Here is a 14,308-nt window from a genome sequence, read left to right on the forward strand (position 1 = left end):
CCCCCCTCAAATACCTGTCTGCTCAATTATAAGTTGGTAAAAAGTTGGTATTTTACCAACTTTTATATGCTTTTTACTTGAGTTTTTATTTTGTTAATGGAGAAAATTAGTGCATTCATTGTGGTTTTATTGTATATTTCAGGTTTATACGTTGGAGAACAGATTTGGAGAGAAAACAAGTCAAAAGAAGCCAATTTGAAGAAAAGGAGACAATTCTGGCCATATTTGGAAGTGGCTGAATGGACTGAAAACTGGCCAGAAGCGTAAGAACTGGCTAGAGATGCAAAAACTGGGCAGAAACTTAGAAATGAAGGCTGTTTTTGCCATTTGACTTGGGAAATATTGTGGAACTATAAAAGCAAGACTTAGGAGAAATAATAGACGTCTTCGGCTATTTTCCAAGCTGGAATTAACATCAACCCCATTGGGAGTGAAGACTTGGATGAACTTCATTGAGCATTTCTTACCTTTTTAATTTCAATCTTTAACTCCTTGTTTCATATGGTTTTATTTTTATTTTTATGGTGTAGTTGTTAAATTTCAGAATGCACGCACGTTGCGCGTGTGCTCCATATCGATGAGTACAAAAAGTATATAATATCGCATAAATATTCTTAAAAATTATGTTTGCGTTATAAAATAAAAACCAAAGGCGTAAAGATGATGAAAATAAAATAAAAGAATTAAAAATGAAATGCTTAGTCTATCAAGAATCACATTTGAAGCCAGCAAAATTGATCAACTTGGTTAATCCTAATGTAATGGCCATTTCCATTCGACCTCCAACCAGCACCCTAGAGGAAAATTTTATTGCGGAGCTCTTACCCAACATTAATCCAATGTCCCTAATAACCACCAAGGCGAAGCTTAACATAGTGGCCACCATAGCTAATTTCACCTCATTGTCCCTTTTAAATGCAGCTAGCTGCCATTAATGGCACGACAACCCCTAACGAAAATGCAGAAATTTATAATCTAGCATCTGCAAGACTTTTTGAAATAAAACTGTAGTATGTTAATTTTTTGCACGAGATCGATCCATCGGAAAAGCTAGCTACCATAATGAAGATGCATGCTTCATAAAATGGTTTTGAAATGACAGTATTTATAAGTATGAAAAGTCTTGAGAAACAACCAAAAGATCAAATATGAGAATTATTAGAAGTTTGCTCTGGAATACGTGACAATGTATTGAAAATTTGAAAAATCAGATAGTAAATCTTGGAAAAGATGTGAAAATTATATACACGAAAAATATGAAGTCTTAAATATTGCATGCCAACTTTTAAAATTCCAAGACAGTTTCACTGATTTACGTGGACATTGGACAATACTCCCTCCGGTCCACAATAAGTGACCAATTTGCTTTTTTATTTTGGTCCAAAATAAGTGTCCATTTATATAATCAAGAAAAAATTCAATTTGTTTTTTGAAAATTACCCTTATGTACGTATCCCTAAAAAGTCATTTACTCCTCACGTTTGAGAAGAGAAGCAAGTGCTACTATAACTATGCTACAACATTTAATTAAGTGTAGTTTAGTTACACGATCTATTTTTGTCTAGAATTTAGTATTTTTTTAATGGGTGTGCCCAAAGTAAATTGGTCACTTACTATGGACCGGAGGGAGTAATAAGTTGTCTTAAATATTGCAACACAACTTTTAAAATTCCAAGACAGTTTTTCTTATTTGCATTTTTGAAGATGACTAATAATAAGTTGTCTTAAATATTACAAGGCAACTTTTAAAATTCCTAAACAACAATTCTTATTTACGTTTTTGCGATAATGGAGGAATAATGTAATATTTTATTAAAAAATAGTATATATTGGTAGTCCATAATATTTAGATCTAATAGAGTAACACTTATTAGAATGTATAATTACATTTTTGTACGAAAACATTGTAGGAGGAATATTTGATTGAAAGGCAAAATGATCATTCAACTTTTAATGGCTATTTTGGTCTTTTAACTTTGGGCTTAAGGGCTTCCTACTTATAATAGTGTATATATATATATATATATATATATATATATATATATATATATATATATATATATATATATATCAATATTAGGGTTTTGATTTTGTAACTTGTTGCTTTTGTATTAACTGACAATTCTACTATTTATGAAATGGTCTTGTGTTTATTCAATTAATCTTGCATTGTATTGATTTTCCAAGGGAGTAGCTACCCCTAGGACATCCCCTATTGACTTGATTCAAAGGGAATTAGGTTTGGGCTTAGATTGATTGACGGGATTCTATCGATTAGCCCTAGTCTAGTGATTGAGGTCAAGGATAATCCTTCACGCTTGTAGCCTAAAATTGGAAGGTTCTTAATGGAACCTGGTTAGGTTAGGGATAATCAACCAGGTTAGACTCGCTAGTTGCTGAGAAACACTAGTGGGTAATTAATTCCAAGGCTAATGACTTAGACCTATGATTAATTAGTAGGAGTTAATTAAATACATTGGAATATACTCGATATCAATGAATTTCATATTTTCCATATTTCTTTGTTTTCCTTGCTTGTGAGGATTGCCATTGATCACTTTATTATTTCTAGTTTAGTTTTTTATCTTTCTTAGGTTTTAGTTCACATCAACATTTATAAAGTGTTTGGCTTAACCAAATTAGTGACAATTCCTCACTTTCTTGATCGCCCTTATATTGTTCTCTATAGGATTCAGCCCCGACTCAATAGTTGGGTAAATAATATTACATATGACCGTATCATATCTCTTATCGAGGCGTGTTGTGGACGTAATCACTCAACTATAAACAATAGTACCAAAAATCCAAATAACTACAACTATGAATTGCCTAACCCCTTACCCAGGATGTATCTGTATATACATAATGTATGTGTTTCTATGTAAAAGGAAATTATGTCTTTTGCATTGCTCCTTTTTCCTTATCAAAAAAGAAAATTAATGTCTTTAAACCAATGTTGCACGGACTCTAGATGCTGCCGTACCCATCTCAGATCCTCCAAAAATACACTACTTTTGAAGGATCCGACACGCATCCGGCGATATTTTTGGAGAGTCCGAGCAAAATAGCTTTAAACATTAAAAATGCAACAAAAGTTTGGAGTGTTATCTAGTTTTTACTTTACAGTCATCACAAGCTACTGACTGGAATCGAGTAATTATCTCTTCACAAGAATGAGATGCTGAGAGTTTGTGCAAGTCATAGTAGATAGAGCTAATAAAAATTAGGAATACAGAGAGGAAAGTAAAGAAATATTGGGTGAGAAATGCCGCATCACAGAAGACGAAAGAAATTACTGCATTCCACAGCTTTTTGGGTATTAAACAAGTAAAGGACAGCCACAAATGAGACATAGGAAAGCGAATGGTGAACCAGAGGAAAGAAGATACATTCTAGCCAACAGAAAGAAGTGGGAGAAGGGAAAGACACAGCATTCTACTTAAATAACCAAGAAATTCATTTAGAAAACTTTAAACAAGAATAAGAAATTGAGATACTTCAGATACCTTTATCAAGCTCCCAAACTGCTGTTCTCTTTCCTGGTAAACTTTCAGAATCCTCATAATAGGTTATGTACTTCACCGTAGGTAACCTTGTCATATTGGGAATGATATCTTCTCCATGTTGATGCTCTATATTTCGATGCACTTGTACATCTGAGCCATCATGCTCTGACTGATGTTGTCAAAGACAGAGAGTAAGATAGAGCTGCAGTTGCCAGTGAGTACCAATATAAAAGCTAAAATGATTAACAAGCAAGCAGTATAGTTTTAGCAGAAAACTGGAAAAGTATGAGGTCATGTGACTACATCTTCATGAATATATTATGTTCTCCAGAAGAAGCCAATTAGGTGAAAAGGATCTACTGAAATAAATATTGCATAGCTTGGTTATTTGGACCTTCGATCCAATGAATTATCCTTTCCACGGAGGTGTAAATCTTTGCCTAGCAGCAGGCAAAGATTTACCTCTGTGGAAAGGTTGATTCATTCGGATCGAGGCCAAATAATTCAATCGGGACCGCATTGCCCTTCTCTGACCCTGACTGCTCAACCTGAGAGCAGACGAACCGCCGAATCAGAAAAATTGGGTGTAATTCAAACCGCACTCAAAGGTAGTGCAACTGGGCCGACACACTCAGTGACAAAAGCTAGGGGATCGTTTTGTAGGAAAATGTGGGGATCTTTAAAATGCGTTGCATCAAACTTTCAAGTATCTGAGAAATTACTAACAATAGTCAGATCTATCATAGTCTTTTAGGCAGCTCTTCCAATGTGTGTCTGTGTGGGGTGGTGAGATGGTGTTGGAGATATTTTCATATGCTCAATATGATTAGATGTCTTCCCCATAATTAGTAGTAAAGGTGGTAATATTGGTTGCGGTTTCCCCACTTGACTGAGATTAAGATCAAACAAAATATCACATACCAAAAAGGAAGACAGATGATCTTTACGAATTTCAAAAGAATATTAATTTGCACCTTCAAATCATAAAAGAGAACTGATCTGAGGGGAACAACGGTATCTTAGATATCTATATCTATAACAGAGCTTATGAATACCTGTGGTGTCCTTGTTATGTTCACTTTTGGCCCCAGCCAATTCTTGCACCAGGAGAGGGAATTGTATGGCACCTGCGAATCTGCTTCAGTTAATAAAAAAGAATCCCTTTCTTGTACTCATAGTCATAGATATGAGAGTTACCATAATCAAATGGACCAATCTAATTTAAAAATAATACTACTTCCCCTGTCAGATTTTTGCAGCTTATTCTAATATAAACCTTACTCCTTGTTAAACATAATGACTTTATTTCATATCTTACGATTACAATTACCTAAAGTTCATTTTAAAGACTCTATATTATAACCAATCCAACATTTTAAGTAAATTTATTCGGTAGTGGAAAGAACCGATGAAATAACATTTCAACGTGCAGTCATTGACTTTAATAATATTAGCTATTTCTTTTCCAATAATGGTGTACCTGGACCAGCTCGTGCACTTGGCATATGCTACCTCCCACCAACACACAATTACTTATATAGTTATATTACTAAAATTTGAATTTCGTTGAATTTCCTATGAATTAGTACTGTTTTACAGTAAGTACTTAAATTGGGTACTAAAATGATGAGCTTAAAAGCATTAGTTAGTCCGATTGTCAAAATAATTGTTGCCCATTGTTGAATTGTTTGATCAACTCATCAAAAAGCTTGAGTTTTTTGAGAGAGCACACTTTTATTTACTTAAGTATGTCTTTAACATGCCCTCCTCACGTATGGACTTGATTCTTTTTGCTAAGCCAAGCATGTGGAAATTCTTTTTGAAAGAGAGCTCTCTAAAGACATTTTAAATTTCAGTAGAGAGGTCATTTCAATAAATTACAAAAATTGATATACTTAAATATGCATGATTTATCCTTCATCATACCGTCTCATCCCCACTTGTTGCACCTGGATTTCCTTCAACCAGATTTCCTGACCTAAAAGGAGGAAATTTGAGATACTGAGAGAGATCCAAATGTTCAAATAGTCAGTATCCAACTTCAACGAGATTTAAGAGGAATAAGAAGAGGAAGACAAGTTAACATATTCTATAGGAAGAATTGTTGATTTAGTATCACGCACATGGTCAGTATCCTACTCCATGTTGTCTGCTATGCAAATTAATACTTAGGATTAAAAATTGAAGCTTAGGAATTTTAAAAGAAGGATAATGTCCTCCATGCAAAGACTCAAAATTATATACTTTCACAAAAAAAATCAAACAACTTAATCATTTTCATTTTTTTTTCCAACCCTTACAACTTTCTGTCTTAATGAAGTTGTAGAGGATCCGGGTGGCATGGATGAGGAAAAGAAGATAATGAAGTAAGAGCAACAATAATAAGTGAAAAATGCCATGTTCAGATGTGCTGTTCGGAGAGAGCTTTCCAGAATATGTTATCAAGATGCAGAACACAAGTTACCGTGAATACAGAGATCCTTCAATTTCATATATCACATCTGTTATAATCCAATTATCAGGATAAGGTTTCCCACTGGGTGCAAAATAGTAACCAACCTGTTATTCAACATGAAGAAAGCAGAAAAATATTCAGGATCACATACTAAAGGAAGAACATAACTAGAAGAGGGAAATATAATCATATAGAGGCATGTAATGTAATGCGGATAGAAGACTTATGTCATTAAATCATTTTTACAGAGTGGGGGTACTAGTGGTAGACAGAGGTTGGTGCATTTAGAAATACAGCCAACTAGGGAGAACGCTATAACCTGCTTGTTTCATCCTTTTTTGTTTCATCCTTTCTTTTTTCATACCACTATTTCTTCAATTGTCATCTTTTTCTTGCTTTTCTTTACTTTTCTGCCGCAAGCAACTGATGGATATGGTAAACAAGCTTTTCCTTTAGAATAAGAAAACGAAAAGAAAAACGACAACCAAAATTTTTAAGAAATCAAGCATTATAGCAAATGTTGCTCAATCACAGCTAACATGAAATGGTTGTAAAAACACATGGACTTTCTGGTTCTGATTTCTTAAACCACAGATCAAAAGAGGCCTCGTAAAAGATTCAAGTTGGAACTTTCAACTGAATGTTTAAAAGAATTAGCGATTAGAACAGATACTTCATCACGAAATTGTCATGTGAAAGCAATACAGACAAAGAATTATAATAGAAAGGCCTAGGTTGATCAACAGCAGACATAACTTACAACCTTCATGCTGATCGGTAAGTTTCATCAATGGTTAGTACCATCCCATCTCCGAGTAATTTAATATGCAAAGTTTGAAGACTGATTCGAGGCGTTCTAGCTGTCCTGTCAGCTTCAGATGAACAGTCACCTAGCGCACTAGTTTTCACTTTTGGGTTTTGAAGAAGTTCAGAAATTAATACAAGAACATGATGAACTCGCTGATAAACGAGCACAAGAAAGTTGATTTAGTGTGTGCCGATTAATTAGTGTAAAACAAGTAATATTGAGTTCAATAACAGCATGTGCCTACAGCCAAATCATCTATGTTAAAAAACATATGCACAACAATCATAATGAATTTCTAAACTGGCTAGAGCAAGAAATTGACCCTTGAGAAGAGAAGAATACCTCAGTCTTCGAATCTATGCCATAAATGCAGAATATGTTCTTGAGAGGTGGTCTTTCCCAAGGTGTTAGAGGATTTAAAATCGGATCGGCATGGTAAGACCTGAATTTTTTAGATGTCAGAACATGGTATAGCTAGAGATAACTGGCATAGAACCAAAGAACAATTAAGCCAATAGCCAATAACTCATGGAGAAACAAAAAGAAAAAAAAGGATAAGTATTAAGCTAGCTTAAATTACTTCCACCATAAAACATTCTTTTATATAAAGACAACTTAATCTTTCGCCAAGTTTTACTTACTTAGTGAGTCCATATGCACAAAACTCTGTCTAGCTCCAAGATTTTTTTTTTTTTTGAATAAATTGAACTGCTCTCCAAATTTTGCATTTCAAAGTTTTAGTTAATCAAATTTTGCTCATTTTAATTCATCTATCATCTTGAATTATTTTTAATTTTCTCAATATAATTTCTTGCCGAAATGGACGCACAGCAACCTACATAAGTGGTTAATGACAGTCTTGAAATAAAGAGTAACAACTAAATAATAAATTAAAACATCAGTATTCAATGATCTATCACAAATAAAAACTTTTAAATTTAAATATTATCCCAACAATTCAATGTGGCAAAGTAGATACTCTATCACCATCGAGAGTGTTTAGGTTAAAACTGTAGTTAAGTAATTCAATTTTAAATTAGGTGTCTTTATTTGATCTCTTATACCCTTCGTTCACGCGGGATGCTTCATGCATCGGGCTGCCCTTTTGCCATACTCTATCTAAAAGTACAGGATTCTAATGGCAAGGAAGTAAACTAACATAACCACCTTTTTATAACTTATCGTTGTTAGTTCATAAGTCTAACAGGAAAGGCAAGTGTAATTTTGCCAAGCTAGAGGGGATGTCCTCTGAATAATGGCAAAAGGAGAGGAAGTTCAGTGTAATTGGACCATCTATATATTACAATGTGTTAAGATAATAATTCGCATAGTTTAAACATATGAGATCAAATTTAAAATATAGAGTATAACATTAGAAATAGTATTTTTAAAGGTTAGTTTGACTTCAATGTTTTGAACCTAACCGCTTCTCAAAATGAGCCCTTTTAAGATAGACTAATAAAACAAGATGAAGGGAGTATTATTACAGCTTTATTTTGATATGTAGACAGTGCTACATTTACTTAGTTTTTAAATAAAATAGCTCTAGTTTTAAAATAGAGATTACATCTCGGAAATCAGACAAGGAATATGTTCGATTTCCCTTTGTTAGTTGAATAATGTCAATCTTTAAGAGGACAATGTCCAAGTTGCCTTTGTTAATAGAATCATATCATTCTTTTTGGGACAATGAAAGTAACACAAGCAAAACAAAGTAGCAAAACATGCTAGTTTTTATGAGCATTGCAACACCTTGATCATCCATGGAGAAGTCAAGGGAGCAAAAATATTTTTTCATATGTTCCGACCTCTGGAAATACAAAAGGAAATAAAATAAGATCAGCATTTTCATGGAAGGTACAGAAAATTCATTTCCTTCAACAAGCTCAACTATATCTTGAATTAATTGGATATGTTACATTAAAAACATCAAGGATACTATCTTCTTATTGCATTATCTGAAAATGTTGCATGGACGTAAAAGGATTTGCTGTTGTACTCACTTTTGTAAAAGGTACAAGAGCCTTTCACTATCAGGATCATAATCCTTTATGGCTTTGAAAAAGGTCCCATCAGAGACTTCGCGAGCAGAAAAAGACAATTGCGTTGGAAATCCACATTCCATTCCAGACAAGTTAGCTTGGGCAATTTCTACAAATGATGGATAAGCTTTATCCCCTCCTAAGACATATTAAAAGCCCATTAGCACAAGTTATGCTAAAGACACAACATGCTCGTTGGCCTTTTGGTAATACCTCGAATTGAAGGAACTTCAATATTGATTATGTTTGTTGGCCAGCCAGAATAGTTTGATTGAAGCTCATGCTCATCGCAATGGTAGGCGTGATGGTTTTTCCGGTCTCCGCCAGAGAAATGCCTCCCGTACACATTATCTGTTGTACAATATTTTGAAAATGGCAACATCCACATAGAAGATCCAAAAGTATTGAACATCAGGCGAGCTGTCCCCTGATAACTTGGAAAACATACATGCCATATCAATGCAGATATAATATCTAACATTGTACGAATTAATAAGAATGTCCAGATTTACAACTTTTATTAAGTTCCCTAACTTTTGAAACAAATACAAGAGCTTTAGAACAAAAAATTCTCAAATTCACATTTCTTTGATGAAAGAAAGTAGTCTCTAAAGCTTTCTAAGGAATGTGCCCTGCGCAACCTAGAATTTCTATGTCTGAACTACACAACCTTAAGGTCCTAAACATACATAAAGGTAGCCTACCGCATTAGAACTTAAGTTGAATTTAATAAAAATAAGAAAATAAAAAATAAAAACCTCAGAAACAGGAAGACCAAATGTAGCCCCCGATAATGTTGCTTTGACTGTCTCAATAGCACCAAGAAGAGGAGCTCCTGAAACCACAAGAAAGCAGCAATTCCAGATAAGTAGCTTTCCCTAATTTCTGAGATAAGACTGGAATCAAATAGTATTTAGGTTAGTAAGACATACCAACAGCAAAATAGGCATGAATGTGATTGTCTAGCCATCGCAAATACTCTTTTGGAGCAATCTCTAATTTCAACCACTCCAAGAAGTATCTAAAGACATTGTTACCTAATGAATGAGCGAAAACTATTGAAGGCCCACCACGAAGTTTAAGAGCAGTTTCAAAAGTTAGCCTGCCAGAAAGGAAAAAGAGATAAAAACCCACCATATAAAAGACATTTACCAGAAAAATTACAAAAGAAATGCTCTAACACTCAAAAGAGCAGAACAATAAAATCAGCAAAGTAGAAGGTTTAAAAGATTTATGCGAAGTACGGGGAGGGGAAAGGGGAAGCAGGAAAGGAGATGCAAAAACAAGTCGTTAAAAGGCAACAGAGGTACTTCTGACACAATGTGTCTGGATGTCAAAGTTATTTCCTGAACAGACCATCCCACCATGCCTGGTGATAAAAGATGAGTTTTCTGTGTAAAATTGAACTCATATTTTGTGCAAACAATCACATCGGGCACTATTTGTGGAAAAAAAATCACTCAATGATGTACCTAAGATCTCTAGCATAAAAAACAGAAACAAACCCTCCACCCATAATATTGGAGGATTGAACATTTTATGAGAAAAAAAAGGCAGGAAGAAAAACTGTAAAGTCGCTAAGTTTTCCATGGTCATATATTCTTAAATATTTGTTGCAGGAAAATCTTCCCCAGGCCAAAGAGGAAGCAAGAAAACATTGCATTGGGTTCAACCCAGATCTTCAACCATTATATAAAGTAAATATCTTGCCCACTACTACAAATTCTGAAACAAAATAGATGAAAGAAATGGACAATTCTACTTTCCACTGGGAAAAAGGAATTGGAAAGGTTTACACTTCTCTACCAATCAATTTGTCATTTGAACTTGAGAAAGAATCGTTTAGTGAGATAATAAACACATATATCTGAATTCAAGGCATGAATGGTATCCTGAAAAAACAAACTTTAGTTTGTGAAAGTAAAGATCTCGCTCCTCAAGCTTTGATGGAGACAATCTCCAGTCATATGGAACTGCAATGATTGCATTAGCCTCGATACCAAATTCAATGCACCACTTAACCCATTCTTTCCACACTGATGACAGAGGACCTGAAGAGGAATGGGGTTTGGATCAATTAGAGAACCAAAACAAATAGCAGAATCATCACTTAAAGCCCTTAGAGTAGCAAAGATATCTATGACAAATGGTCCTTCACTGACCACTCTCTGTTATTGTCCTTTTTGTAATTTCATATTCATACACTAGTCCTTTAGAAAAATATATCCATAGAATCCCTACTAATTGGTCTTGACAATCCAAGAAAAAGGGCAGCAGGCAGAAGTTCATCAGTCTCACACTAAGGAAAATGGTTTTTAAGTCATAAATTTAGAAGTGTTTGCCCATTCAGTTCCATGTCTCATTAGTTCAACCAAGTAGAATAAAGTTAAAAAATGTGAACCCAGAAAATGTAGAAGAAGAAGGAAAAAGATAATAACAAAGAAGGAGCCAAATCTTCTTTTGGCGAAAAAAGTGGTCATAACTGCACATAACAAACATTTAAGCCAGAACAACTTCAAGAATCGTGAACTTATATGGACACTTCAAAAAGAACAACTCATATTTGAATGCCTCGCCGAAAGGCTGTTGCAGGCAAAACCCCATCACATAATGTGAAGGCTCGGTAAACCAAATACATATAGAGTTGCCATTAGTGTGTAAAAGCATCTTCCGCTTCCAAACATGACAAAACACTGTTCTAACTTATTAAGTTGTACCAAACTGAGAAACGACTCAAGCTGAGTTGATAAACTGATTTTGTTTCTAAATTTGGTATTTTTTGGTGTTCACTTAGAAAAAGAATGATTATATTGAGTTTGATTTAGTATTAAATGAAAAAAGAAGCTAATCGGACCAAACCAACAATGTATATATCACTTTGTACAACAAACCCAGTATAGTCCCACAAGTGGGGTCTGTATATATCACTTTGTAAGTTTATAAAGAAAAGCATATTTGTTTTACAGATATTTAAAATTCTATATATATTTTCAATAGTATTTTCTTCCTTTCCTCCTTTGGGTTTGTGGCTTTGCCCATTTTTGGTTTAATTCTTTTACAACCACAAGAATAGTTGAGAATGGTTGCTGCAAAGACATGACTAACCCTGCATATGCTGTTATACCAGATCCTAGTTAAGTCCCACTTGTGCAACAACCACGTTCAGTCAAAACATGCAGAAAATCAAAAGGCAAAATTATATTTTTTTTTACTGATAAAAAAGCCAAATTTTGAAAGAAAAAAAAACCACAGAACCACTAAGACCGGAACCTGAATACACCTAGTTGATTTGGTTTTTTCATAGGTAAAAATCAGCTCAAACCAGACCACACAGACCACTGTTCTCGAAGGCAAAAAAAACGTATAAAGCCAAGGTCTAATTGGATGATAAGCTAAAGCATAGTTAAAGGGCGCATTAGTGAAGGCACAAATGAAGAAAAGGTATATATACACTCACATAAAACACAGCAAAACTAATATGGATAAAGGAAATGAAACAACTGCAATTAAGCAAAACAAATGAAGTAAAAACAATGCTAATTTTTTCTTTTCGATAAGCAAAGTAAAAAAAGAATGTTAGTCCAAGTTCAAGAACCAGTAAATTTGTTTCATTAGATGCAAAAATGCAACTTTTAAGTTCCTAATTCAAATCTTTTAACTACTGTATTTCTAATAGTTTCTATCACTATTTCTCAGGTTAATGTTTTCTTAGGTTGATTTGCTAAATATTTTGTTGTTTAGTGTCACTCTTATCGCGACAGAACCACGCTCACCTAAGTTCTCAAAATTTTTGAAAAAAAGAAACTTTTGCTGAATCACACGCTTTAGCGCTTGCTAATTAGTAAATCCAATGAACCGCTGTCTAGCCGAGGCAAAGCGCCCAACCTGCTGTGCACCTAGTTACATGTGGATTAAAAAGAGGCAACTTAAGATATTACCAGTGAACGTCGGTTCAGTTTCATGTCCTGGCTAATGGGAGATAACATATTGAATTCTTATTCCATTTTACTAGAAGTCCAAAGGAATTGCACGGAGAACAAAACAAGATCACCTGTAATGTATCCCGGATCAAGCTCCGTGATAGCAGAAAGGCCACTATCAGGTCGAGACTTGCATTCCCGATGATCTGTTTGATTGTAAGGATCTAACATCATGCACTTCAGCCAGCAATTCACAGCAGAAAGAAGCTGTAAGAAAGATAAATTGTTAACTCATAAACAACAACTACGTCCCAAGCCCAAGCAAGTAGGGATCAAGCTATTTGAATCATTACTGTTATGCTGCTCCATTTAGGCTCATTTTGGTCCAATATTATATAAATAAAGTCTTGACAAACCCAGCGAAGGCAAAGCACTAGGTGATTTCTTCCGATCTGCCTAAACCTTGGTGGGCAAAGTCAACTGGTACATGTGTTGGTGAGAGAAAGCATGTACCCGGTGGAATAATCAAGGTGCGTGTAAGCAGGCCCGAACACCACCCCCATGATAAAAATATTAATACTAATAATAATAATAATAATAACAATAAAATCTTCACAAAAAGAAAACAAGTTTCTCTAGCAGTATAAGTTCTATATATTTTTTAGTGACACATAAATCTCTTACAAGACTAAAAGACTCCTAGCAACATCGGACTTAAAGTAAATATAACATAACTAAACTCAACCAACTAATGGGTATAACCTATGTAGATCTTTTTCTTGTATTGTGCCCTATTTTTCACCAGGTCTGCATGGAATTGTAGGTCTTTCAAGAAAACTTAATTCCATGTGATTCTAGGTAAAAGTTAAACTAAAAGATCAGTGCTTTTGTATCACAAAAGCAAGATCCTGACAGCAGATAGTACTTTTGTATGACTGCAATCGAAGCAACATCTCATGCATGGTCTAATATCTAGTAATTTGCCACAAAGGGTATTTCCCCAAATACATTACAAAAGCAAGATCATATCTTTCAATGTAGTGCACCGGCAAATCGAAAGTAATTGAACACCTTGAATATTGATCTGAACGAGGAAAGATTTCAAACAAGAACCAGAACAAGACATGAATCAACATCCACGTCCTCATCACATATATACCAATTGCCCCATTAATACTTCATAAGTTGGTATCATTAGTTTGTCATTACAATATGAAAAATCTGGTAATTAGCTTAGTGTATGATAAAAGTCACAGTTCAATATCAGACTTTCTTCCGTTCAATCAATCAACTGCACATTGTCACAAATTATTTGTGGTCGACTATTCCTCTATATACATTCCATATTATTCATGTCAATTTCATTCCAAATACTCTAAAAAGAAATAGGTTCCCTAAGGGTGTGTTTGGTAGAAAATATTTTCCAATTTTCCTGCATTTGGTTGGTCAAAAAGTTTCGTTTTGGAAAGACATTTTCTCTAGGAAAACAAGTTCCTTAAAAATCAGGAAAATGACTTCCATGGGAGTAAGAAAATAAGTTCCATGAGCAACATTCCATGCTTATTTTCTCACCCATC

General features: G+C 34.4%; 1 protein-coding gene across 3 annotated transcripts in view; it reads right to left on the bottom strand.

The window, feature by feature from the left end:
• LOC109229319 (phospholipid--sterol O-acyltransferase) overlaps positions 1-14,308 on the bottom strand; it is a 17,685-nt gene that overhangs the window by 2,359 nt on the left and 1,018 nt on the right. For all 3 annotated transcript variants that reach the window (XR_002068545.1, XM_019394720.1, XM_019394729.1), the window contains exons 2-12: positions 12,863-12,998; positions 10,718-10,862; positions 9,744-9,913; positions 9,570-9,646; positions 9,025-9,238; positions 8,773-8,950; positions 7,112-7,211; positions 5,971-6,065; positions 5,433-5,484; positions 4,562-4,633; positions 3,507-3,675 (exon numbers count right to left, since the gene is read on the bottom strand). Coding sequence is in view for 2 of the 3 variants with exons in the window: in XM_019394720.1 (XP_019250265.1) it covers positions 3,507-3,675; positions 4,562-4,633; positions 5,433-5,484; positions 5,971-6,065; positions 7,112-7,211; positions 8,773-8,950; positions 9,025-9,238; positions 9,570-9,646; positions 9,744-9,913; positions 10,718-10,862; positions 12,863-12,998 (1,408 nt within the window). In the remaining variant the exon portion in view is untranslated. The remainder of the gene's footprint in view (positions 1-3,506; positions 3,676-4,561; positions 4,634-5,432; positions 5,485-5,970; positions 6,066-7,111; positions 7,212-8,772; positions 8,951-9,024; positions 9,239-9,569; positions 9,647-9,743; positions 9,914-10,717; positions 10,863-12,862; positions 12,999-14,308) is intronic.

This window comes from Nicotiana attenuata, chromosome 1 (assembly GCF_001879085.1).
Source record: "Nicotiana attenuata strain UT chromosome 1, NIATTr2, whole genome shotgun sequence".
Lineage (NCBI taxonomy): Eukaryota > Viridiplantae > Streptophyta > Magnoliopsida > Solanales > Solanaceae > Nicotiana > Nicotiana attenuata.